The sequence below is a fragment of the Larus michahellis genome, chromosome 21 (genome assembly GCF_964199755.1).
Source record: "Larus michahellis chromosome 21, bLarMic1.1, whole genome shotgun sequence".
Classification (NCBI taxonomy): domain Eukaryota; kingdom Metazoa; phylum Chordata; class Aves; order Charadriiformes; family Laridae; genus Larus; species Larus michahellis.
Genome location: NC_133916.1, coordinates 2,904,775 through 2,932,041, shown reverse-complemented (window position 1 = coordinate 2,932,041; position 27,267 = coordinate 2,904,775). Strand labels below are relative to the sequence as shown.

The 27,267-nt window shown below is 42.3% G+C and overlaps 1 protein-coding gene across 2 annotated transcripts; it reads left to right on the top strand.

Annotated features, from left to right (window-relative positions):
* Positions 1–950: 950 nt before the first annotated feature.
* On the top strand, positions 951–25,821 carry MAPK14 (mitogen-activated protein kinase 14). Of its 2 annotated transcripts, none has more exons than XM_074564334.1 (12): positions 951–1,288; positions 8,100–8,229; positions 11,610–11,668; positions 12,030–12,141; positions 12,656–12,685; positions 13,145–13,192; positions 13,647–13,761; positions 14,791–14,862; positions 20,605–20,684; positions 23,424–23,502; positions 23,814–23,987; positions 24,465–25,821. In XM_074564334.1, exons 1-12 carry the CDS (start codon positions 1,173–1,175, stop codon positions 24,530–24,532), a joined length of 1,083 nt encoding a protein of 360 aa, XP_074420435.1. In that variant the 5' UTR covers positions 951–1,172; the 3' UTR covers positions 24,533–25,821. The 2 variants fall into 2 exon arrangements, with proteins under 2 accessions (XP_074420435.1, XP_074420434.1); XM_074564333.1 differs by lacking the exon at positions 20,605–20,684 and adding an exon at positions 22,791–22,870 and having other exon boundaries at positions 982–1,288; positions 24,465–25,713.
* The last annotated feature ends 1,446 nt before the right edge of the window (positions 25,822–27,267 follow it).

The window sequence follows — 27,267 nt, the reverse complement described above, 5'->3', positions numbered from 1 at the left end:
AAACCCATTGCCCCTTGTCCCACGGCTCCTCTCCCTGATCCAGAGTCCCTCCCCAGCCCTCCCAGCATCTCCGGGGCCTCCTCCGGCCCCGCTCCAACAGCTCCATCTCCTTCTGCTGTTGGTGCCCCAGCGCTGCAGGGGGGTCTCACAGAGCGGAGCAGAGGGGCAGAATCCCCCCCTCGCCCTGCTGCCCACGCTGCTGGGGATGCAGCCCAGGCTGCGGGGGGTTTCTGGGCTGCCAGCGCACGTTGCCGGGGTGTGTGGAGCTTCTCCTCCACCAACACCCCCAAGTCCATCTCCTCAGGGCTGCTCTCCAGCCATTCTCCGCCCAGCCTGGATTTGTGCTTGGAACTGCCGTTTACCTTTTCGTTTTTTTACTTAAAGCACACCCAAAGGGGCACTACTCAGGAAAGCCATGTGGGGCTCACGGAACGGCGAGACAGGGCCAGCGCTTCCCCACTTCTAGCCGATTTGGGAGGGCGGTATCGGGCCCCGCCGCCCCCTCCCCGCCAGGCCGCTCTCGCGAGAGGCCGCCGCGCCGGCTCCATATTGGGTCATCTCCGCCCGCGGTGCCCCGGCTCTCGCGAGAGCGGCCGTGAGGGGCCATCGGGCTCCGCCGTGGCGGCGGCGCTGCGTGTGTGTGGCCATTGCCCGGGCCGGGCCCGGGCCGTGCCCGCTTTGGGGCGGAGCGGGGCGGGCGGTGAGGGGTGGAGGGTGGCGGCGTCGCCCTCCTACCTGCGGCGGGAGTGTCTTTCCTCACACACCCACCCCCCCGCTGCCCCGCTCGGCCCCTCACCTCGCCTCACCTCACGGGGCTATCCCGCCCTTCGCCAGCTGGGGGAGAAGCGGGGGTGGTTGGTGGTGGTGTGTGTGGGGGGGGAAGGCGGTGACAGGGCCCCCGCCGCCCCGCTGTCACCGCGGCCGCCCCCTGAGGTGAGGGGAAGGCGGGAGGGGGAGCGCGGGCGGGGCGGCGGCGTGAGGGGACGGCGGCGGCGGGGAGGGCGTTGCTGTTGCAAGGCCGCCCCCGCCCGCGGGAGAAGCCAGGCGGGGAGGGGAGAGGAGGAAGGAAGAAGCCGCCGCAGCTGCTGGAGGTGGTGGTGGCGGTGCTGCTGCAGCCGCGGGTAGAGCCTCCCCCTCCCGCCGGGCCGGGCGGGGCGGGCTCCGGAACCGAGATGTCTCAGGAGCGGCCCAAGTTTTACCGGCAGGAGCTGAACAAGACGGTGTGGGAGGTGCCCGAGCGCTACCAGAACCTCTCCCCGGTCGGGTCCGGGGCCTACGGCTCCGTCTGGTGAGTGCTGGGAGGGGACAGGGGGGTGTATGTATGCAGGGGTGGGGGGGTCGCGTCAGGTTGCTCGGCCCGGCCCGGGGCCTGGAAACCTGCCCGGGCTTGCAGGGACCGGCGGCGGGAGGGTGCAGGGGAGTCACCGCGGGGATTGCTCGTCCTCCGGGGGTTCATCTCCCCCCCCCCCCCCCCCCGGCTTTTTACCAGCCTCCTGCAAGAAACGCTTCCCCCCCCCCCACCGCGTTTCAGAGCGGGAGCGCCGCAGTCTTGTCTTTGGAATGCGTCGGGGATTGCACCACATGGCAGGTGGCACCGAAACATTTTTGCAGGGGAAGATAATCATGTCCCAGCCTTCCCCCCCTTCTCCCCCCCCCCCCCTCCCCCCGAATGATCTCATATAGACATATTTCACCGTGCCGCCTTGCAGTTAGTAGGTGGGGGGGCGAAGAGGGATGGAGGCTGGCGAGTCCCCCATAGCTGGCTTTGCAGAGCTCTTGTCCCAGTTTCTTTCTGGACCTGAAGGATAGGTTGTATTTGCGGCAATTATATTTTTAACTGGAGCCTGTTGATAGGCAGGGAGGGTAGAGGGAAGGCTGTGAGGGCGCTGGTTTTGCATCCCTGACTTCTTGTGGGGTTTACAAGTATCGATATTTTCTCGGCAATAGTAGATGAACACAGGAAAACTTGGTTTATTGCTGCATGACAGAATGACTGCAGTATGCACTGCCTGGGAGAGTAAAGTCCTGGTGTGAGACCTGCAGAAATACGGAGAGCTTGAAGATAAGAGTTTAGGTTTAATGCTTACCTAATAGGAGCAAAACATATGACAGGTTACACGTGCGAAATACAATACTTCCTTAATTTGTAGTTTCTCTGCTGAAGTATGTTGGATGATTAAACATAAATTAACTGGGCTGTATATATTGTTTAATCTTAAATGCAAGGTTGTATTTGAATTGGTTTGACAGGCTTTAGCAGTCATATAGTAGAGCTGTATAAAAGTGTTCACAGATTGCTGTGTGCTTTTATTAAGAAGTATTTTCCACACAAGCATTCTGGTTTTTATTCCCTGATCTTTGGCTCTTGTCAAAGTGTGATCAGAATTTTAAAATACGGGTGCAGAATGATTATAGATCTGCTCTGCTGCTGTATTTGAGGAAGCATGCATATTTTTTCATTAACATAATGTGCATAACATACTATGAATATCACGTATGTTTTATCATGAGGAGGGGTGCATATTGAACTCTACCAGTAAAGGAAAGGACTTGCTTTGCATGTGCTGCAGTTTTAAAGAAATAAAGCTCTCAGCTGTCCTTAACCTACTGTTACAGACTTGTTGGTAAGTTCAGCCTGAATAACATGCGTTTCTTAAAACTGCTGTGCTGCAAATATGCAAAGACTTAAATTTCATAAAAGGCTGGTCAAACCTAGTAGCGAGATTGGCTAATGAAGTTGTTGATTTTATTTTTTTTAAATAGAGGGGTTTAGAAAGAAGGGCCTCGCTGCTGTTGCAGATAAATACCCTCAAAGTGCCACAGAGTTACATAACTCCCCAAATGTAATAGGAAATGAATGTACTCAATGCCTTGTCCATGGCATTTTTCAGGTTGACCCAACACCATCTGGCCCGTTCCTCTTCTGTTTCCCTCCTCCCCGCAATTTCCATTGTGCGTGTAACACTTCCAAAGTTTGTCATCGTGAATTTCCTGTTTTGCTGTGTCAAAACTTTCGAAGATTGTGCAACCGTGTTCAGACCAGATGAAACAATTTTGTATTGGAAGCAATTTCAGACATGTGGCACATGAGTCTTTTTGCAGCCCATGTTAGTGGTTTTCTGTATGTTCTTCATGTTTCAGAAAAGATACTTTCCATATCACTAATCTTTCTGAAGTCTATGTCATAATTAAAAGAAAAGAAAAAAAAACAACAAACAAAAGATCTTGCACATATATATGTAATTTGATTAAGTTGCAAATGGTGATGCATAGTATTTAGGATATTCCTGCAATGACTTCTTCCTTTGTCAGTCCTTTTAGAGATTTTTTTTTTTTAATCCCCAGTAAAAAGTTACCTAGTTTCAACTGAGACTTTGCATTTTATGTACCTCTGTGTTGGTATAGTAAATTTTGGCGTTTTAACCACCCTTAAACTGAATGGTTAAATATACTTCTGTGTGTGTTTACTGCATTATTATATTAGAATGTAATAAAATGCTTTGTTGTTTATTTAGATGTCAAGATGAGGTGTTTAAAAATGAGGAATTTCTAGAAAGTGGGGGGGGAAATTAATAAAAAAGAAAGAAGCCAGCAGATGAATCATTGAGACTATGGAGCTGTCTGGTGTAGGCTGCTTTATTCGTCTAATGGGAGTATGACTCGGAACACCGTAATAGAAGAACCTGACTTTATTTTGTAGTCAGTGGATGGAGAGAGAGAGGCATTTTCTGCAGGCAGCTTAAGGCACTCCAAGGTATGTGCTTAAACTTAGAGCAAATATTCCAATGTTTTCAGCAGTATTGTGTGCCGTGTTGGAAGAAGGGCATTCAAACAACCAATTCGGATATTTTTCAGGATCCATTTTTAAAAACTGAAAGTATGTGGAGACGCAAGTAGGGATTCAGTTCCAAAACTTCGAGAAACATCGATATGTATCCTCAGATTGTTCGTTACGAAGTCACATAACAATTGCTGTGACATCTGTTGTGTGAAATGCTGTTTCGATTATTCTTGCAACAGTTTTGTATATTCATACAACATAGTCTTTTGCATGAAAAGGATTTTGTAACAAGGTCTGCACGAAAACATGTGGGTTCCTGAAGTCTTTTAATAGTTCATGTAAGCAGAGGGGTCTGGATAATGCAGCATATTGCAGTGGGGAGTTGCTGAAGGGAGATGGGATCGATCGGTGACTCACAGTTCAGATGGAGCATCGCTTTGGTTCTCCTGTGCCTGGAGGGAAGTCTCAGCAAACAGCACAAGTTCAGCCAGCTCTACACTAAGCAAAGAGGTGTTTTGGTGATCTTTGCCATCATTTTCTAAAATGCTATGAAATCAGACTCTCTACACTCTTAGGAGTTTACTTCATTGTTGTATTTTTTTTTGCAGCAGTTCTTTGTGTGTTGTGTTGATACCTTTGTAAAAGAAGGGGTTTGGTTTAATTGCTTTGCAGGCTATCTCTCTTGCCTTCTTTTATTTGGAAAGGAATTGAAGAGCCAAGACTTATTCTTCCTCAGAATCTTGCATAAGATTTTTTTAGCTTTTTTTGTTTGTGGACTGTTGGATTATATAGCCCTTCGAAAACCTGTGATTTCTTCCCATTTCGACCCACAGTTGTACCAACACTGACTCTGAATTTCCTGGGTGTTATGAAGATACTGAGATAACTCCCCTCTTTTTAAACTAACAGAGAGATACTAGGGATTTAAGAAATTTTAAAATATTAGGCTCCAGAGGAAATGAACCCTAAACATCACCTTTGTAGTAACAGTTCCTCTGTGGCACCTTTTTTCCCCAGTGTGGGTCTTTAGGCTTACTAATCCCTTATCAAAGTGTGCAAGTGCTTCCAAAGTATGTGTGCCCTTGGAGGGACAGGTGCCTGCTTCTCCAGTAAGGTGTGGTAGATATGTGAGGAATGATATGAAAAGAACTATAAACCGAGTGGGATGAAGCGGCCATACAGGTAGGATTAGCAGAACACATGTGAGGAAGGGGGATGGAGCAGGAGATGGGCAGGCACAGAAAAGCCGTGAGCTCTGAAAGTGAAGGTGAGTAGTTTGAACTTCATGAGTACTTTGTATATTAAGAAATTAAGTCAGTGTGAGCACATCTGTCCTATAGGGAGATTTTTAACTGCAGCTTTCTTGGAAGCAGAAGCCAACATAGCAGAGGAGAATAAGATTTACAGGTTCTTGTAGAGTGTTGGGAGGGTAAGTGATGGAAATGCATGTACAGACTGAACTCAGAAGTGACTGGTGTTAATGATAAACTGTCAGGTGCTAAGAACTGTCTTTCTTCTGCCTATAACTAGGGATGCATAAACTAACTCCTAAGGTACCACTGAAGAGATTCAGTTAGCTTGGGTATTTGCATAGGCACTAGTGATGAGCAGCATACTATTTAGCAAATAGTCTTTGGGCAAAAATTAACGTGCTGATTATCTAATGTTTAAATAATTTGCACTCTTAAGTAATTCTGCGTGTAGTTCAGTTCCCCAGACTACTTCACGTGTTACTTCTGAGAAGTTATAAGTTGAATCGGTGGATATGTTCTCTAAAATAATTGTTTTATTCTAGCTCTTGTGTTCTGGATTCACTTCAGGTTAGCCCAGAATTGTAGTTAGAGCTCACTTAGAGTGAGATGGATTTGGTTTGTGTGCTGTAGAGCAATAATATGTAAGAGGTTAAAAAAACGTGGAAGCTGTGATAAATTCTGAATTTGTGCTGATCTTGTTTTAAAAGGGATTTAAAACTGTGGATCGTGCAATTTGTTCCCAATTGGGCTTTTTTAGCTGAAATATGATCAGTGTAATGCAGCTGTTTTAAGTCTGTGATGAAAGCCAGTTTAGTGTTCTTTAAAATGTTCTGCAACATGACAGCTGTTCTGTAGCTCTGCGTTCCGTACTCCTGAAAACCATTAGGCAGTTATCTGTAGTGGGAGAAAATTAGTCAGCGTGCCTTTATCTGTAGGGAAATAATCTTTAGGCCTCAAATGTGACTGAACTTAGAATTCTTGTGACTTCAAGAGCAACTCTAGATTGGGAATGCGCAGTAACACAGAACTTTCTTCCCTGGGCTTGCGCTCAATGTCATCGTTCTGGTTAAACAGTTTCTCAGTTCTACTGATTGCAGTTCTCCTTGGAGGTTGTACCTCTGCTATAGTGGAACAATGACTTGATATGACCCCAAAAATGTCATTAGAAAGGTGAAATTCAGTTTACTTTGGCCTCTGAAATAGCTTGTGATATGGCTGATGACTCTGAAAATCTTCTCTAAAGAGAATCTGATGGAAACCAAGGGAGAAATCTGACTCTGTAGCTGTGAAGGTGGTTAATATGCAGGGGATCCCCTTCTTTTCAGGATGAAAGAGATACTGGTTATTGCTGCCTTTTGTACCCAAAGTGTTTGAAAGCTGGTAAAGATTCATGACTAATTCACAACAGCATGTGTTGATTTATGATGACTAATCTTATTTTTGCTCTAAGTCCTAGAAAACACCTTGAGTATCATTAAAATATTGTCATATAATTACAGCCTGAATTAAGTATGTTTGTATATTGCAAAATGGTGTACGTGAAGCTTAAAAAAAAAAAAAATTGAATTCTATGTTTCCTGAAGTGTTGCAGCTTAAATATCAATATTCTAGTGGTGTGTGAAGATTAAAAAATGGATGCTTAATGGCTTCTTTCATCTGCCTGGGCTGAGTGAGGTGTAAATGATAACTTTGAGATAAGGAGTCTTTTTGCAAGTTAATTCCAGGTAGTTGCTTTAAAAATAAATGATAACTACATTTATTTCAGATAGCTTCTTTGGCGGGGGTGGGGGGTGAGGGTTGTATGTGCAGTTGTGGTTTTGTTCTAGGACTGCTTTTGTGATTTGGCTTTGAACTTTCTGTTAATTAAGCTGCCTCACACTTTACATTTATAAATGTGTAGCTTGCTTTTTCACTTGATGTTTCCAAGAGCTAGTGCCTACTCACTTTTAAATGGAAGCAGTTCACCCTGACTCAAAATGCAGCAGGAAAATAAACAAATATTGTCCTTCTCTGACTTTCTCCATTCCATACTTTCCCCTTGTTTGTTATCTTGAATCAAGTGTAACCTTGATTTCACATCCTCTCTTTCTCCTCCTCCTTCCTTTTTGACAAACCAGAGCTCTTTTAGATAACAACATCAAAAAAGAGAAGATCAAGAGGTGTAACTTACAGCTAAATACGTACATTTATTTAGTTCCTCTTAAGTCCTAAGCTCTGGAAGATTATATGTGGTGTATCAGAAATTTAACACAGTTCTTAATGTGTTAAATTTTTGATTGTTTCACGAGCTTTTGCTTCTTAATATTACAAATAAATAGGTTGTAATAGGACTTACTTCAAAAGATTATTTGACAGTACAAAATATCAAATATATATATATATTTGAAGTTATCATATATATATATATGAAGTTACCAAATAGGATGGAGTTGGTCTTCATGGGTTCTAAAAAGCAACATTATTTATATGTACAGGTTTTACGTATAAGTTCCTGCTAAAGGGACAAGTTTTAGTGATCTACAACTAAACATCACTTATTCACATGTATTTCTGTATAACGGGAGTTTAGGATTAGATGTGATTTACCAAAGCGGTTTGATTTCAGCTTCAATTGTGATTAACAACCATCACAGTTGATTTTATTGTGTATAGACCTTGGATTTTTGTATGGACTTAAACCATAAAGATAGGATCATAAGCATAGCGTTTTGTGGTGGTCTGGTGTATGAAAATATGTTTAGGAATACAGGAAATATTTACAAGTACTCTTTCTGTCTCCAGACTCTTATTGCCCTATTTACGTTTAAGAACACAATTGGTTTTCGGCAGAAAAATCATAAACGTTTGGGTTTTTCTACAAAATTTTCCTTTACTGTCTGAACAAGACTCACCTGGTAAACGTTTTCTGTAGAAACTAACAGTTGTGTAAATATGTGGGGATTTGGGGTGAAGGGTGCATTGGACAAATGGGGTTGACTGTGACTCAGTGTTGAGATAGCTGCTGTGTGGATTTGAAGGTGCTTATAAATAATTCATTTTGATAATTTGATTACTCTTTATTGTAGTTCTGCCTTTGACACAAAAACTGGGTTGCGCGTGGCTGTAAAGAAGCTGTCCCGACCATTTCAGTCTATCATCCATGCCAAAAGGACCTACCGAGAGCTACGGCTACTTAAGCACATGAAACATGAAAATGTAAGTGGAAGGAGATGGTATGAAAAGTTGGTCTGAAGTTGGACTGTCCACTGGGGATCCAGCAAGATTGCACTTAAGGATCTTGTTACGTATTTTTTTTCTAATACAAATGCAAAGCTTACAGTAGGTCAGGGGATTATGGTTGTAGAAAAGCATGCAGGTTAAAAACAAAAACCAAACCCCAAACCCCCCATATAAACAATTTTCTATTAAGAAGTCTTAATATTTCCTAGAATAATCCGGAAGTTACTGCTTAGCAGGTTCATGCTGTTTTAAGGATTCAGAACACAGGTGATGTCACATTCTCCTGCTTGCTTGCTGTAGTAAGCGGTAGTTTATGTTAAGCATTTATTTTAAAAAAGAAAGTCTCAAGGTTTGTTTTTAGTGTGTTCTGGAGGGTTTTTTGTATTTATTTGTTTTGGCTTGCCTGTGTCACTAGATTGTTCACTGGATTGTTCGCTACATTACTGTAGGTAACATAGGGAGGAAAAAGGGGGGTGGCGAGGGGGTGGAAATCAGATGGCTTTTCATACGAACCATCCACTTAAATCACCAACAGGGAAACAAAATAGGATGTGACCAATGTTACGTTGAACTGTTTTTTTGATATAACCTCCCATTTGGTATAGAAAACAGTAGGTTAACTAGTTCTGTGTGTTTGTGGCATTAACATACCAGTGTATTTATATTGCAAGCTGTTTGGAGCAAGTATTACATGCAATGGAGCAAAAAGTCATAACCTGTCCTCTGTAGAGCTGGCAGAATGTTAAGAGGAAAGAAAACCTCTTGATTTCTTTGGTCCGAGCAAACTCCAACTTAGCAGAAGGGAAATACTGTTTCGGAAGTGAGCTGAGCAAACCTAGGACCTTTATCTAGCACAAAAAGCCAAACAAGCCTAATTGCATTGGAAGGTTGTCCTTGGAAGGTCTGTTCAGGACATCTTCTGTTGTGGCAGTGGTGGTTGTGTGCTGTGGCTTCTAACCCCTGCAGTCAGCAGCTGCTATCCCTTAAATCTTCTTGGTGTTTTTAGTGTGGCTAATGTAATTGGAACTTCTGATGCGTATGTATGCTATTGTCAACAACGCTTCCTCCGTGCCTCTGTACGATACCATTGCCTCAACAGTAGAGGCAGCATTTGGTCCTTCTTAATATCCAACCCCTAGAGTTTTATCTGGACCTTTTCTTGTACCTACTATGTTCTCCAACCAGGAGATTAAATGTGTTACCCCAAAAAAACCAACCAACCAACCAAAAAAACCCAGCATATCAGTCCATTTTTTCTAGGCTAATAAGGTTAAGCAATGAAAACTAGATTGTGACTGGTGCTGCAACAGTTCTTTGGCTGGCATTCATTAACATTTTTGGTTAAGTATTACAAAAAGCCTATGTAGCTTTGAGATAAAAGGAAGTTAAGTTGTTTATATATAGAAATACTTCTTATCGGTTCATCGTACCATCATCTATCTGTGGGAAGTTTATCTAGGTTGTGGTTTAAAAATCCTGCAGATGCAGAGATGTTCAGAGCCAGTTCAGGCAGGCTTATTAGTGCTGGTGTCTTGACTGTTCAGATCGCAGTTCACAAGTCAAACACTTGGTTTTACGTGGCACAGAACATAGCAGTGAATCTGGAAGGTGTCGTGGATTTAGGGGCTTGAGTATAGGATGGTTTTCTAAATTCTGTAGCTAGTCGGGTTCGTGATGGTCTTGAGCAAATAAATGGACCTGCAGAGCACTTGAGCGTGTCTGCATTATACTTTCAAGTTCCAGGAGGACTTGTTAGCTTGCGTAAAGCACAACACCGAGCAGATGGGAGAGCAAATGGGTTTGTTGTCGCACGGAGAAATTAATAAGCTCTGTGACATCCTAAAATGCTGGAAGGGGAAAGCAAAAGGTTAGGAGTTGGGTTCTGAATTTGCTGGTGTTCACACTTCCTTAGAAGCGAGACGGTGATATGCTGCAGAATAACTATATTTAAATGTTTGTGAAACTTGATGAAAGATACGGATAGTTTGATACTGTGCTTTGCAGTGTAGTGAGATAAAAACGATAAATGAAAAGACCTGAAGCCTAGATAGTAAAGTCAGTTTTTGTCTTTCCATGCTAAACTGCGTGGATAATACTGTGGGTTTTTTTCCTGTAAAAAGTGGTATGAAATAATCCACCAGAGAAAGAAACTGGAAGCATGAGAATTATTATACAGGATGGATGTGAATGCTAGAGTTTGAAGACGTCTGTCTAGAAATGGAGTTGCTGCAGTGTATATCGGGAGAGACAGGAAAGTGTTTTCTCTCTCCAGTTTCCTCAATAAAACGCAATCTATAATGTATAATATAGATTAGACAGATGCTTCTGTTTCCTACCTGCTTGTTCTCTTTTCCAAAGATGTAGTCTAGGTTCCTCAAAGATTTTGTCTTTAATTCCCTGCTGAGAGATAACTCAATTGAGCCTGATATTCTTGACAAGTGTAAACAATGGGATGAAAAGGATGGTGCCAAGGGGAACAGGGGGAATCCAACTCGGTTTCACGTGCACGCTGGAACCATTACTGAAGCTGCTGAAACGTGCTTGTGTGTCCGAGACAAGGGAGATGCTAACTTAAAAACGGAAGAGGAATTTTATGGAGGTGGATGAAGACAACCTGTCCCTTTATCTCATATATTCATAAAATATTATTTGCTATTAAGAGAAGGAAAAAAAGGTTTAAAAGCACATTCCAGAAAAAATTAGAACAATCTTTATCGACCAGATGGATTTATTTTCTGCTCTTTGGTCAGAAAATAAAAATGACAGTATGAAGCTGTTTGTGCATATTGGGTCCTCAGTGCATTGCACTGTTTTCCTGATTTATTTTCTGTTTAGTCATTATTATTCATCGCTTGCATTACGGATCCTTGATTTTTTTCCTAGCCATTACTCAGTACAAATTAAACAAATACAGTCTCCCAATTCTGATTTTAGTACGTAGGCAACAGTGTAACCAAGAATTGAGCAGGAAGCAAACAGTTTTGTCTGGTGGTTGGTTTTGCGTTTTTCTCATTAATTTATTTCCTGAAGAAACTTCAGTTGGTTTTTGAAATAAGGTGTTCTAAACCCGTGTTTACACCTGCCTTTGTTATGGCTCCTGTTCGATGCTTTAAGTGGATGGCTGGTGTGAAAAGACAGCTGTATATTTTTAACCTTAATTTTTTACACGAGAACTGAATGTTTGTTTCTGACCTTGTATGAATACTAATTTGTCTACATTTGAATGATTCATGTAGTTGGAAGTGAAACATCTACTGGAATGAGCAGTTTCTATTCCACAAAGGATCTTAGTATCTGTATAGTATTATACTGTGATTATATTTCACAGCTTTATCACTTTACTATTTTCTTTCTAGGTGATTGGTTTGTTGGATGTGTTCACCCCTGCCAAGTCACTAGAAGAATTCAATGATGTGTAGGTAACTTCTATGAAGACTGCAACGAAACATCTTTTGTATCTTCCTCACGTCTCCCAGATTATTATAGAAATATTTGACAGTTTGTCTGCCGTCGTTCTCAAACAAATCTGAATTCCAACACAAAAGATGCTAGGACATCCTAAACTATTGGTCACTTCAGACTTGTTCACTTGTGTTTTATCGACCAGTGCTGTAGGAATTGGCATACCAATCTGCTGTGTTATTTAAAATGTTTAAAATTTCATTCAGCAACGTGCTTTGGGACAGTCAGCCCTGCTATCGGTGCTTCATAGGGAATTTTTATCCTAATCCTGCTGAAGGGATTGCTCCATAGCCTGTGTTTCCCTTTGTTCATAGGTACTTGGTGACACACCTTATGGGAGCAGATCTGAACAACATTGTGAAATGCCAGAAACTCACCGATGACCATGTGCAGTTCCTCATATACCAGATTCTTCGGGGACTGAAGGTACTTCCACCTGCCCTCCCTGAATGTTGATAGCACATCAACCCGAGGTGGAAGTTCTTGATGAATGTCATATCCTCAGAAATTCATATGAGTACATAGTGGGGCTTCTGTGACTTTCCTAACATATCGTAGGATAACGTATTGTTATTGTTCCTTCCTTTTATACCTGTTTGTAGCTCTGTATCAGTAAAGCTATGTATCATTTAAGGAGATATTTCTATATGTTGCTAAGTCTGGAAAATTATGAAGTTTGCTGCCCTCTAATCTGATATGAATCTTCCATTTCTTTAATTTTGTTTACTTGTGTTGTCCCACTCGAGCTGGTAGTGCTCTGGGGTGTTCCTAAGGAGAGACAAAGTGAAACACCTACCTACTTGAAACCCGTAGACACACACTCAGTTCCTTCTGTAGCATTTGAATTGTGTGGGATGGGGTCAGGCAGTGTTGTCTAGTGACGAAATAAGAAGGGAGCCTACTTGGACTGTTAAATAAAATTTGTCATCTTGCCTTACAGTACATCCATTCAGCTGACATCATACACAGGGTGAGTATTTATCCTAAAATTGCTTTCTGTGCTGAGACAATGTCTTTAAAAAACGTAGCACAGAATCTTAGCACCTATAGAGAAGAAATTTTCCGAGAATTATTTCAGTTAAACAGTCAAAAGGTTAAACATGGGAAGTGGTTGTTAAGATCCATAGTTTCTGTTCCTGCCTGTGTTTGACTTGTATCTTTGTGAAACAGATTCTCTATTTGTTAAATATACATTTACAGCACTGGTGTTGCAATAAGCCTTTATGCATTTTTGTTTATATGTGACACCTCTGAGGACCACAGAAGAGAAAGCTGACTCTGGGACAAAATAATTTTTCTGGGCATAGAGGGTTGGTATTTACAGACAGTTAGAATCTATTTTCTATCTGCATTTACATTTTTATCTACTTTAGACATGTGAAACAACATAAATATCACTGTTAATGCTGATGTTGTTTAATTTTTTTAGGATTTAAAGCCTAGTAACCTAGCTGTAAATGAAGACTGTGAGCTAAAGGTAATGTCATCACAAGGTCTGATTGGTTTGACCGCGATTTGAGTGAATGCCTTGTTGGGTGTCCCTTGAAATTAAAGGGACAAAATAATTCCTTATGGAAATACTTTGTGTTCCAAAGTAATAGTGTCCTTCCCGGCTGTAAAAGGCTGCAAGAATGATTTTTCTGTATCTGCTCTTGTGTTTTTAATGAATCATCTTGTAAGTGAAGAATTAACGGCTTTAGTTTGGGTTTAGTTGTTTTGGAGGGAAGATATCCAGACGTAATTCTGATTGTTGAGTCCTATGCTGTTCTAGGCTAGTGTCTTTTAACAGGTTGTGAAATTTAGTTTCATAATCTGCTTTTGCGGTTGCACCACCTCTCCTCCACCCAATCCGAGAACTGCCTAGTTATTTGCTTTAACTCGTTTGCTTTGTTCCGCTGCAGTAGTTGGTGGATGTCTTGTCTGTTCTGTAGATCCTGGATTTTGGCCTGGCCCGACACACAGACGATGAGATGACCGGGTACGTGGCTACCCGGTGGTACAGGGCTCCTGAGATCATGCTGAACTGGATGCATTACAACCAGACAGGTAGTGTATTTATCCAACACCAGGCTTTTCACTCCCTGAATTGTGGACAAAAGAGGTTGTCCTTTGTATGTGCTCCTTTCCATTTGATCACATAAGTTAGTAGTCGTGGTAATTAGACTTCAGTAAGGGTGATTAAAAGAAGGAAAGCATAGATTATTATTTGAACCAGGTGTAAATTAAGAATCATTGTGATAGCATTCACAAGACTTCTTTAAACTTGAACATTTGAAATTGGAATCAGCAAAATATTGTCAGCACTTACCCCTTATTTTTCGTAGCGCAGTGGTTTTTAAAGTAAGTGAATGGAATGTGCCTGGATGAGGAGAAGGTGTGTTTCTAGGAAGTTACTGGGAATATGCTGAAGAATGTCAAGTTATGGTGTGAAGAAATGCTAAAAAGTATATATCCTTTCCTTTCTTCTTAGCCACTTCTTCACAGTTAAATCTTCCTCACAGTTTCCAGTATCTTCTCAGCAGCACACTGTGCTTCCCTACAATACTTCCAGATGAGGCACAGAGAAGAAAAGCAAATTCTGAGAATAGTTCTTGTACGGGAGAGCATGTGGATCAAAGAAAATAATGTACTACTCTGATTTCATACCTCACTACTGTTTCTTCTTTCTCTTTTCCTCTTGCATGTATATGGACTTGTCTTCTATCTGTAGTGGAATAGTTGGTGGTTGTTTGGGTAGAATTTATGTAAGGCCATGTGCAAATTCATTCCTCAGAGCTGTCTTGAACAGGTTTCTCCCTCTTTGATAGTGTAGGTTCCTCCCCAGCTCTTTGCTGTTCAATGCACATTATGCTCTGGAAGGAAAATTTGCCTGATCTAGTGTTCTGTTATTTGGACAAGTCTTAGATGATGTAGTTACTGAAGAGTACCAGTTAGCTTGCAGCACGCCTCAGATTCTTTCAATGCCATAGGACTGTTTAAGGATAAAGTTGTTTGTACTCGTTGGATAGAGTGATTACATTGAGACCTTATTTTTCTGCATTACGCTGTTTTGTTTTTTTATTTTATTTTGTTCAGTTGATATTTGGTCAGTGGGATGCATTATGGCTGAACTGTTGACTGGAAGAACGTTGTTCCCTGGTACAGACCGTATCCTTTAAAAGTAATATAATTTTTTTTTCTGAAATGGAAGTTAGAGATCTTCACAAGAAAAGAAGTTCTGGGTTCGTTTGGTTGTGGGGTTTTTTTGTTTGTTTGTTTGTTTTTAAATTAATGGTTTCTTTTACTCACAGTATGATGAGGTGAGTTCTTGATTTTGCTGCACATGAAACAATCACAATGTGCAAGAAGGCAAATCTATTCCTTTTTATTGTCTGTTAGCATCACTAGAATTACTCTGATGTTGTTTGTTTCTGGGAGTTACTTTCCTTTAAGTTTATCAAAATTCATTGCTCTTTGTAGAAAATAACCGCATGGAGTAGGCTGTCTGCTACGACTTCTCTTGCGCTTCAGGTTTCTAGCGAATGCGAAGCATCCCTTCTGGCCTCTCTTCTGCATCCGGTGGTACGCTGGCAAAGCAGGGGGTTTACAGAGTCGTTAGTGCTGAGGATCTCATTCCAAATTGCTCTGAAGTGTTTAGGTTCCGCTTCCACGCTTGAACGTAAACAGATTGTGAGACTTCTTTTACTGTAAGCTTGTATTGATGTGAAAAATCAAGCTTGAATAACACCTTTTCAAAATTAGCTTTTTGCTGCACCGAAGTAGCCTGGATAGGACACTTGGGCAAATTTATGAGAGCGCTTTGTGAGAGTTGGTCATGGTTTTCCCCAGGAAATTAGAACTGAGACTTTGTTCAGCCACACAACATACAGGGGTAACCTACTACTGGCAAGATTTTTCATTGCCTGGAAACTGGACTTTATTTGCCAGAGAAAATTACATTGCCCCCCTCTTACCAAAGTTTATTCTTTCAACCACAGTTTGTTTATGTTTAGTATACTAGTATTTATATCTGTTAATTCAAATATGTTAGCATTTGATTAAGAGAAAACTAGTGTTGGAAGTGCTGGCCTTCTGTGTACTACATTATTCTGGGAAGCGTCAAGATTCTAAAACTCGTTGGCGGGGGGCAAGGCTTTGATTCCAGTTTTGACACTGTTTCATCTCCCTTTTCAACGTGCTTTAACTTTACCTTTTTTTCTCTTTTTCTGCCTGTTTCCATCTCATAATCTCTCTCCGAATTTGTTGAACTTGCTATACTTTACTGTTTAGTCATCTCTGCTGTATTATTCTGTTGTAAGGGCCAGAAGCAGAACTAACATGGAGGTGACTTAGAAGCTAGAAGAAAAGTTAACATATTTCTGTTGGCTGATTTAGCACCTATAATTTGGCTTGGGTAGATTTTGTTTGCTTCCATGAAGAAAAAAAAAAATGGGAAACGAAAAATTATTGATTCAAACAAAGCAAAAGTCTTCAAGCTGTTGCCACTGTTTAACCCTAATAACACTTAAGATTTTAAAAATCTTGATTCTTGCACCTAAAATATTTGCTAATAGGATTTGCAATATGTAAGAAATGCTTCACAATGTGTTCTTCAAGAACTGAAGTTATCTTCCAAACCTGTGAACTTTTTTCTCCAACTGCATTCTTACCTGTGAATCACAGCCAATAATATCTGCAATGCAAAATAATGTTTACTTTTAGGATCTAAATTGTTTGCTTTGTCCTATTAAGATACTTTACTAATTTATATCTCCTAACATGTAGGATTTTTTACCTTAAATGCTCATTTTCTTTTGCAAATGGTAGTAAGGCTTTTGAATTAAATGCTTTTTCTGTTCTGAATTGGTTAGGTGTTAAGAAAAATAAGGCCCAATCTTTTTCTGTTGTAGGTAAAACTTTGTAGTACTATAGTTACAGTTTGTGTGTGTGGTTCCCCACTTTGAATACCGTGTATGCTGTTCGATCCTGAGGTTAGAACTCTAAGGGGAGCAGGGTTTGTGGTTATGAATCTCGTTTGTGCGTGTCACGCTTAGATCTAGAAAGGCACCAAGCTGTCAGCTTTCCCCCAGGTTTGCTGACACCTAAAGGCAGCAAGCAGAAGGTAACAATGGGTTCTAGCTTCTTCCTCTCTTGGAATGCCCTTTGAAATCTCTGTTTATGCATGATTTTTGGGAGAAAGTTTTAGGAATTTGCCAGGTGTAGATCCCATTGTGTACTTCTGGGCTCTTGATTTCTTTGTACCCACAGATTTGCTGAGGCCTGTGTTCCTCCTGCAGCGTCACTACGCAATTGCTGACTTACTGACTTTGCAATTAGTATTACCATGCTTAATTCAAGGTGTATTTACCACGCTTCTAGTAGCCAAGGATAAAGTGTTATCCAAATCCATTGCAGTTCTAGGGAATTCACTTTACAACTGGAGGCAATGTGACTATGTATTCTGTGTGTTTGGGGAAGCTGGAAACTGCTTCCATTTGTCGACTGAAAATGTGACATTCTCGCTTTTTGGTCTGAAGACATTAATTTTCTCAACTATATGGCTTCGCATTTCTGGTTTCACTTTTCCAAAATGAGATAAATAGATAGTGACAGAATAGGTAATGCCTTCTCAGGATCATCATCCTCCTTCTCGAGTTCAAAATATTGGTCCCTTTCACCACGGCTTTAGCAGAAATGGTGTGATGTTATTTACTGCCCATCAGAGATTTCTTTATCCAGCCTGGAGATGCATATGTTACTTGTAAGGGGCTTCAGTATAGGCAAACCGTACAGTTAATTTAATCTGGTAAGTAATAAAGTTGTGTTCTGAGACGATGATCTTCAATGCTATCTAATTATGTCACTGATAAACTAATGATGAATTTAGTTTTAAGTTCTGAAGGGCCTAATCTGTGGAGATTCTGAAGATGGCTGTCATTGGCTTAAAAAATATGATTAATACGGGCTTAGCTCTGCAGGATTGTTGCAATATTCCTAACTTAAAACTGAATATAAGCAAATTGAATTGTTCCTATTGTAATAGCTGAAGCTCTGAGCAACCTGCTCTAGTTGAAGATGTCCCTGCCCATGGCAGGGGTTGGACTAGGTTGGCCTTTAAAGGTCGCTTCCAACCCAAACCATTCTGTGATTCTCTGATCTATGGGTACAAATATTTGGGTGAAAGATGGGTTTCTAATATTGGCAAAACCTCTGCCAGGAGGTGGAGAAGGGGAGGAAGATTGTGGGAAAGACTAGTCGGAGACAAAAACAATTGAGGTAATGAAAATCAGAGTCCTTTGGGCTTTTAATGTGAGGCACAGCTAGAGGCGTTCTTTTTGTTATTGTCATATCTGTCTTATGCCAAGATCAGTTTCTGTTAAACATGTGTATTCATAATTTTTTTTATAGCTCTTGTAATGTGAACGATTCATACAAATAAGTAGAAAAGTTGATTTTAGTTTGCCAATTTGACTTGCATAAAATGATATAAAGTACAAATGAGAATATCTTTAATGTTTTGTACTAGTTTAGCCAATTTTCTTTTTCTGTATGTTTTAAGTTGACTGTATTACCTTTAAACTCTGAAGAGTATTTTTATTATTATTTTTATTCAGTGGTGTGAGACTTCCATGATAACTAACCAGTCTGAAATTGCATATTCTTCTGATAGATCTTACTCTTGCTTGTGGTGGCAGCTAAAACAACTTCGGAACTTTGCTTTGCCTGGATGAGCTCTTGCAATCTTGCAATGCCTGTTGCTGCTGGCGGTGGTGGCAGGTTGTTTTTTATGAATTTTAGGGTCCCTGAGACACATTGGGGGTACCTTGGTGCTGGCCCTTGGGCTTTGCATGCTGCGCTTCCCTTTTCCATCCACATGTGGTTTTATTTTTCTTTTTGCTTCGTATTTACTAAGTGTTTTTCCTGTCTTTAATTGCTTATGGCTGATTTCTCTGGGACGTGGTAGGCCCCGTAGTTAAACGAATGCTGCAGTTCAGCAAGTTAGAGATGGCAGCGTAAAACCAGAAGCAGGGGCTGGGTGTTGGCGTGCCCGTGGCAGTGGGAGCTACGCAGTCTGCGTTTGCTCTTGTTTATTTGAGAAGTCACTGAAGTGTATTACACCAGTGACTTCCAACAGCAAATTTTCCCTGGGAAAAGAACTGACGGCAAACTGGGCAGCAATATTGTTGGCGCACCTGGTGCACGTGATTTTAAACGCCTCTAAAATAATTTAAATATTAAAACTGAGGTATGGCACGTGACTTCTGAGGCACGTGGGGAGTCCGAAATTTGCACAACTGTTTCTTGCACAAGAATGAATGAAAGGTGTAAGGGCTGTTTTAAATGGCACTGAAGAAAAGCCAATTGAAACGAGCTAATTGTGGTTAGAATAGCAGCCTCTGCTAATTCCCTTACACCAGGAGATACACTGATTTCATTTCAGGCATTGACAATTAAGAGTTGGCAATTCAGCAGCTAAATCCAACTAGGTACATTGGATTTACTGTTTGGTTTCCAGTGTTTAAGTAGGTGGGATTTGGCCCAGCGCCTTGAGAAGTGAGAAATTAGTTCAGCTGTTCTGACAAAGCACTATTTCCAGCGCTTGTAATTCATTTCATATGTAAAGCTTTAGGCCAAAGTTTACATCAAAAAATAAAGGTTTTAGTGATTTCCTTCATATATGGCTTGCCAGTATCATAGGAACTCTGAGGCTTTTTTTTTTCTTAAAAAAAAGAGACAATATTTGAAGTGCTTATAGTATTTGAATTACAAAACGTTCTAACAAGGAATTGTAACTGGATCTTAAAACATGAGGAAGGCATAGATCCTAGAAAAAGCATTGTCTAGTAAGGAGACTGCTCTTACTGAAAGGAAAATGTGTAAGTAGTTTGATATAATTTTAAGGGCAAATAGAAACATTACAGAGACATTCTGAAATTGCCAGTAGGTTTGAAGGGCAGCATGGAGGATATCTCAGAGAAGAAGGGAGATTAGTCTTTAAATGGTTTTAAAACAATACTTTATGTCTCCTTACTATCTTGAGTTTTAGACATAAAACTGTGCCTTTAGTGGATTTTTTTTCCCTCAATTTGTATGTTTTGTCACTTACACCAAATATTAAATTTTTCTGCCCTGTTAAAGGGGAGAGCTCAGATTAGAAGGTGGCCTGGTGGGGGAGCTCTGTTCTGGCTAAAACACTCTTTCCATCTACCAACGTTATGTCCCGAGAGTTTTTTACGTAGAGTTTTCAAATCTGAGCCCGTGGTCTGTTTTCTCTGCCGCTGGGCAGGGGGGAGCTGAGGCGCTCGTGCCGCCCGCCCGGCTGGTCCAGGGAGCTGGGGGGGGGGACGAGCACCCTGAGCACCCCCTGCTCTGGGCCTGGGAAAGGTGACCCCCGCCTCCAGGTGGAGGGACGCTGCAGGTCACGAGCAGGGTCCACTCATTTCCTGACTTCCTAAGTATTTCTAAGTGGCTGAAATACCTTGGAAGGTGTTCACAAAAGGCCTTGACTTTTATAAATATTAGCGCCTGCACTTTTCAGCCTTCTGCTTTGCTTCATCTGTCACTAACCTAATCCTGCTAATTGCATCGACTGCGGTGTGGGGCCGGAAAGGGTGAAGGGAGCACGTGAACTGACCCTTTGCCAGGGGGGCGAAAGCTTTGACTTCTGCTCCTCGATGATTAAGGATGCAGCGACCGATTCAATGCATGGGGTGTGCTGTGGACAAGTTCTCCAATCTGATACAGACCTGTGTTATGTTCCGTTGTAAACGAGAGGAATGAATACGGTTTGCTTAAAATAGCTTTTCAGTCAAGGCCTTGGCAGGTGTTAACTTTCAACATTAACAGGCTGATATGTTGCGCTTTTCATTTTGATTTGTCCCAGCATTTTCCTTTATGGTCCATCATTAGATATTGATCAGTTGAAGCTCATTTTGAGACTCGTTGGAACCCCAGGGCCTGAGCTTTTGAAGAAAATCTCCTCAGAGTCTGTGAGTTTACACTTTGATTGTAATATCTGCCCTTTCGGAAGTCCCGAGTTTGTGTATTGCCCTCCTGTAGTCTATCTGTAGTATGTCTTGGGATTTATTTTCTATTATTTTTCTTCCTTTGTCATTCTTCGCTCTTGGATGGCTTTGTGTTCTTACGCTGTGTGTATCTGATCTTTATTCCTCTTACCTCTGCCTGTGGTATGATTTCCTCCTGCCATATTCGCATTTTACTGCTTCGTGACTTTTCTTTCAGTTTGTGGGTTTATACTTCGTGATGTATTGTATGATCAGATGCTGCTGGGGAAGTATTTTTCACAGCTGAGAGCTTGAGGCTCATCTCAATTATTATTTCTCCAGATTGCCTAGCCAGGGATCTTTCTTAGCAGGAGCGGGTGTGTTATCCTCTAAACACGCTCAGTCCCTTCTGTAGCAGGATTAATTTCTGAAACCTACTGCCACCATCTTTGGTTTTGTAGCATCAAATCCAAAATGCCTTTTAGGTGCTTTTATGTGGCAGCTGTTTCCAGGGCACACAGTATATAGTCTGCTGAGAATACAATTAATTGTGCTGTGTATTTAACGGGTATTGCTGTATGGGGCCCTTTTATCAAAGTAACAGCAGAAAGCTTTCTGCAGCCTCCTTTTTAAAGGGTGGCCTCTGTTTTCAGCCATACTGCTGTTTCTATATTGCTCTAATCTTGAATTGTGAACTTCTGCAAAGACAACATTAAGTGGCATTTAATTTTACCTGTTTTGGAAGGTGAAGTGCATAAAAGTTAGAGCAAGAGATGCTGTAACATTGCGGATTAGCAAGTTGATGCAAAGTGAGCAATGAGCTGCACAGAGGTGACTTGGCACACTCGAGCAAGTCCCTCTGCTGTTCCTGAGGTGTAGTAGAGGATCAGCGCGGCGGAGAGCGATAAGATTATTTTGTACTGCAGCTTATGTTCTATTTCTCGTAACAGTGACGGTAAACACGAAAAGTGAGCTTAGCCTTGAATTACATTTGACGAAGGTAGACGTAGGGTGCAACTGGAATCAGTTGGGCACCTTGCTGAATGTCACACCGATTTTTAAAAAGCCCTGGGATGTTCTACCCTTGGGACGTTAGAACTGAATAATGCAGGTTGCTTTGGGGGCCCTGTGAACTGCCCTTAAAGGGTAGTCTGGTATTTGAAGCACAGGGGATTAGCGCGAGAGAGAAGCTTAGAGGTTGTCTAGGTTAAGTGAAAGATTAGTTTGCATACGTAAGATTGAAGTGGGTCTCTTTTTTTTTTTTTTTTAACATTGCACAATAACAAGAATAATTGCTCTTTGCCAGGTGCAAATCAAGAGTCTGTTTAAAAAAAATAAAAATGCATTAAAGTACTGCTTCTACTAATTTTTTCTGTTGTATGGAGATAGCAAAGCTATTCAGTGTTTGAGGGCCTTTAGTGTGTCACTGTAATGAATTCTGGGTTTCTGCTGCATTATTTTACTTGCTCTTACTTTCTCTCTGTTCGCTGACATGAGCTAACTCTCTTATGCAATGCTAATGTTTTGCTAATTTTGCATTTATTGCCTTCTGTCACCTCGCCCACATATGCAAGTGCATTCAAAGCTGTTTGGAAGGAGGTGTCAGTTGTGAGCCGATTTCACTTTGCACCACAAGGAACTCAAGTACTTTCTATGCAGCAAGAAAAAAGGCTGGTAACCAGTGCAGAGGATACAATTTTTGTTTTCTGTTTTAATTTTTGTTCGTTTTCCTGAGGCTGTATGTAGGAAAATTTTTGAGGAGTAGCTTCAGCCAAAGGAACCATCTACTCTGGTGGCATAAAACTGTTGGGAAATGGTGGATGCAACCGTGTTTTAGTGTAACGCTACTTACGGAGGACAGAAATACTTTCTGTGCTGACCCTGTGACCCACTGATCAGTAATTCCCCATTGGTTTAAGTGTTCACTAGTGCAGTTGCTAAACTTTGCACAAATATTTGAAAAAAATAGTGGACCCTGCCTGTATGGCTTTTGCCTTGTGGTTTGCAGAAGAGATGCTTTGTATGCAGCTGTTTTCTGTTTAAAATGGTTTTTGCACTGTTTTTAACAAAGCCCTTGACTAGGCACTTAAGATATTAACCAGCTTCAGCAGATCATGCGTCTGACGGGAACACCCCCTGCATATCTCATTAACAGGATGCCCAGCCACGAGGTGAGACCTGAGCACATGAGGGGGGTTTCCAGGGCAGGTCTTCACTTGCCGTGTTGGCTGCTTCTATAAACGATACGCTCGCATGTGGCATGGGGTGGGCAATTAACGACCTGCTCTTCAGCAAGATTTTTTTTTTTTTTTTTTTTTTTTTTTTTTGGTACTAAATGAAGACTTGAGATTTGGAGACTTCTGAGACTCCAGGAGAGCCTGGCTGTGAGTCGGTTTTGCATTGTGCGCCCCGGTGTGCGGCTGACCGACAGCCACCACACTGCACGCAGCCTTCCCGGCACTCCAGGGCCGTCAGCTCTTGCAGCACCTCTCTGCTTTTCAGTCTTGCATGAACCCCAAGGAACGTCAGCTCTTCCTCTGCTGTCTTGAGTGGTCTTTAGTTGGGAAGGGATAATGCTGATGGGCTTAGGAAGTATCAGAATAAGTAAAGAGAAAGCAAAGCGAGGAGACAGACCGTAATAACCGGTGCTTCAGGACGATTAAAATGTACTCTGTCTTGGTGGCTGGATTGTGTTATATTTCAACAGAGCATTTATTTCCACAGGCAAGAAACTACATTCAGTCTTTGTCTTACATGCCGAAAATGAACTTTGAAAATGTGTTTATTGGTGCCAATCCACTAGGTAAGGCTTGCTTCTGAAGTCTTGTGCTCTTCCTGAAGCTGAAGGTCGCATGCCCGGGGGCACCGAGACTCTCCCAAAGTTCTGTTTTGACTGCAGAAGTAGTTCAGGACAGAGCTAGTACCACTTTCAAAGTTCACGAACTATGTGTGGGCTGAGGGTGTAAGAGGAAGAAATTATGGATGGTGGGGTGGGTCCTGAGAAGCTACGGGTTCCTCATATACGTTGGGCTTTTACAAGCTTACATTTCAGAGTACGATTTCACGCAGATCGCTATGTAAAATCCTTTATTTTCTGTTCTGGTGCTTTTGCAGCTGTGGACTTGCTAGAGAAGATGTTGGTACTGGATACAGACAAGAGAATTACTGCAGCAGAAGCCTTGGCTCATGCCTACTTTGCTCAGTACCACGACCCAGACGATGAACCAGTGGCAGACCCCTATGACCAGTCTTTTGAAAGCAGAGAACTTGAGATTGAAGAATGGAAAAGTGAGTTTGGGGGGACAGGAGGGGGGGTGCCAACCTGCTTCCCCTGTGGTCCATTCCGTAAGCTGCGGTTCAATACGCTGCGGTAGTTAGAGCCACAAAAGAAACTGTTAAAAATGTGGGCATCCTGTTCGTTCTGAGGTCCTTATACTGAGTGAATCTATCGCATGCTGTGCACATAATTAGCATAATTCCTGGTAACTAATTATTCCTATGAGCATACAAACATGTAGGCGACATAGTTGCTCATGTCTTCTATGTTTTCAAACTTACTCATATCTCCTCAACGCTCTGGAAGTGTCTTTCATTGTGTATGTTAGTCTCTAAGAATGATATAACCATTCTTTTCTTCTTAATTAAACCACGCTTTTCATTTAAAATAGTGTTAGAAACTTTTAATATTGTTTTTAATATTGTTTTCTTGCGTGGGGGATGTCTCTAGTTCTGCCTATTAAGTTTCTGTCCTGCTTTTCCCCCCAGGCCTGACTTACGACGAAGTGATCAGCTTTGTGCCGCCACCGCTCGACCAAGAGGAGATGGAGTCCTGAGCAACGGCTCTCTTCTGTTTGTCCCACGTCACTGTGAGGGGAAGGCCTTTTCCTAGGGACTCTCCGATTATCGTCTAAGTGCCTCGTCACAACAATATTCTCCTTGGTGGAGGGGTTTTGTGTGTGTTAAAGTGGGGAGGGTGGGGGGGAGGGAAGGAAGCTGAGTCTATGTAAACATGCTGCATGCTCTCTTGTATTCTGTGTACGGCCTGGGGAAGCCTCTGAAGACACGCTCTGGTTGCTCTTCGGTCCTTCCAGAGGAACAGTGCTCAACCGGTTCGCGCTGCTGGGGCAAGGTGGGGAAGTTGGCATTTTTAAAGTTTGGTTACAATCGTTGCCATTTATCAATTCTTCTGCAATTAAGTAACCTCAAAATAAGGGAAGTTGGTTTACAGGCCTCTGTTTTGCTTCAGGACTGAAGGTGGGGTTGGGGGATGTCCTTGCTCGATGCCAGATGGCTGATTTACGTCCAGATCTTCCTGGTACAGCAGAAAGTGCAGGCCTTCTAATGTCTGATTCTTGGAACACGAAAAGGTTTTGTTTGAAACTGTAAATATGTTTGTGCCTTAAATTGAATGGGGAGAGAGGGGAAAGGAAGTCTGGAGTGGAAATCTCTGACCCCGCTGTTTTTCAGGGTGAAGGCTCCCAGATAGCCAGGCATGAACTCCATGTAATCAGGAAATAACTTTCCGAGGCAGCAGCCTCTGCCCCTGGATTTGGGTATTCCTCTGGTTTTCCCTCTTCCCCTCCTCTCGTTCTGAGGCTTCCCGCGAGCTCCCAGGAGACAGAGGCTGGAGAAGATTCTTGCTAGCCACACGTTTGTGTATTTTGTTCCTTAAAAAGGTGGGGTGTTCTTGCATGTCGTAGCTGTCTGTGCATGTAGAGCTGCTTGAGGTTTTTTTTTTTTTGTTGTTGTTGTTACTTGTTTGGGGACGGCACTGGGGCAGTTAAATCGTCGGTGAACTCTTTTACTGAGTTACCTCAGCCAGCGCCCTGAAATCACAGCGTCCTTTCTCTCGTGCTGCAGCTCATTGTGAAATACCTGCCGTCCTGGAGGCTTCGGCGAGGAAAAGATAAAATATACGGCATAGAAACATGCACCTTTTTCTTTGTGTTCTACCCTTCTGGTTTCAGAGAAGGAGAGCTTGGGACGGAGGGTTTCTTGTGAGATCAAATGTTTTAAAAAAAAAAAAACAAAAAAACGTTCTTCAAAGAAAAAAACTATGGCGTCTTGTGCCAGAACTTAAGTTATTTCCTGAAAAGAATTTTTTTTAGAAGTATTGGAATCCAAAGCAAAGAAATAAGCATGCATAAAACCACAATCTCCCTTTCACTGTCTATATCTATAAATATAAATATTTATATATATAAAACTAACATTTACTAGAGGTTTGGTTTTGGTTGTTTTTTTTTTTTTTTTTACCTTCTCAGATAAGAGCTTCTTGGCTGTTTTTTAGCAGGTTGGTCTCTGCCTGAGGAAACGTGCAGAGGGAGTTTGTTTGAACACAAACGTGGTTTTAAGTATTTTGTGTTTTACGGGGCTCCGCGTGAGTGAGATGCCCAGAGGCAGCGACTGGCAGGAGGGAGGTTTCTCGGCGTGTTCTGTGTCTGGGGCGCTCGGGGGCCCCGTTTTAGGACTTGGGGAGGAGGCGTTTTTAGATACCGATTTGTTGCAGGCATCCTGTGCGGACAACACACGCGTGTACGTGAGGAGAAAGGCTTCCGCAGTATTTTGTATTCTTACCGATGGGACGGAGAGGAACCGTTTGTAGTTGGTTTTACCCCACGTTTGAAGAGGCAGCACAAAGGGCTGGGACGCAGATGACAAAAGCCATTGATTCTTCCCAGGCTACTTCCCAGTGATCTCTTCAGGTCAAACACTTAATAAAGGTCTGGGGTGAGATGCTTGGAGCAGCTACTCCATGCTCTGGGATAAAACCTCTCCTCAGACCAACAAAATCAAGACAGAAAACCTCCCTTTTCTGCTGGACCAGCAGTCCAGGTATTCAAATGAAAATGTAGATATACTATGTAAACCTACAGCAAGATTATTTTTATCAGCCGTTTTATGTGTAGATGCTACGGTGTGATTTCATGCGGAAATATTGCTAAAGATTTTTAAAAATATAGACGTCGTGTGTGTACGCGCGTGCGTGTGTGTGTGTGTGTCTGTGCGTGTGTGTGAGTGGGGACGTTTAATCCGGAGCCCGGACTCCGCCAAGCGCCGCGTGGCACCCGCTCCCTCCCCTCGGTGCCACGCTGCTTAGCCGCCCGCAGCCTCCACAGGAGGACGCGTTTAAAGAAGAAATCTGCTATTTTGTTTCTACCCATGAATTTTTGCTGTAATTGGTTATGCCAGATAAGATGTCACGATACCACTGGTTTAAAAAAAAAAAAAAATAAAACTTATTTTTCAGATTTACTGCGCTGATGGTGCTTGCGAATCCCGTGCGCTGACGGGTTGGTTTTAGCATGGTGGGAGCTTCTCCCTCGTGTCATTCGGGATCCTGCCCGTGGTGGTCGGGGTTTGGGGGCCGAGGCCGGGTGACTCCTTGACTGAGTGTCTCCTGACACCGGGCAGGTGTCCGTGTGTCCCAAGGGAATTCTTTGCTGCAAAACCAGCTCAGAGTCTGACCACGAGTACTGGACACAGAAAAAATACTTTTATTTTCTGTGTAGCGTAGGCAAGCGCGTATTAACACCATAGACCACGTCCTGCTGCTTGCCCGGACCTG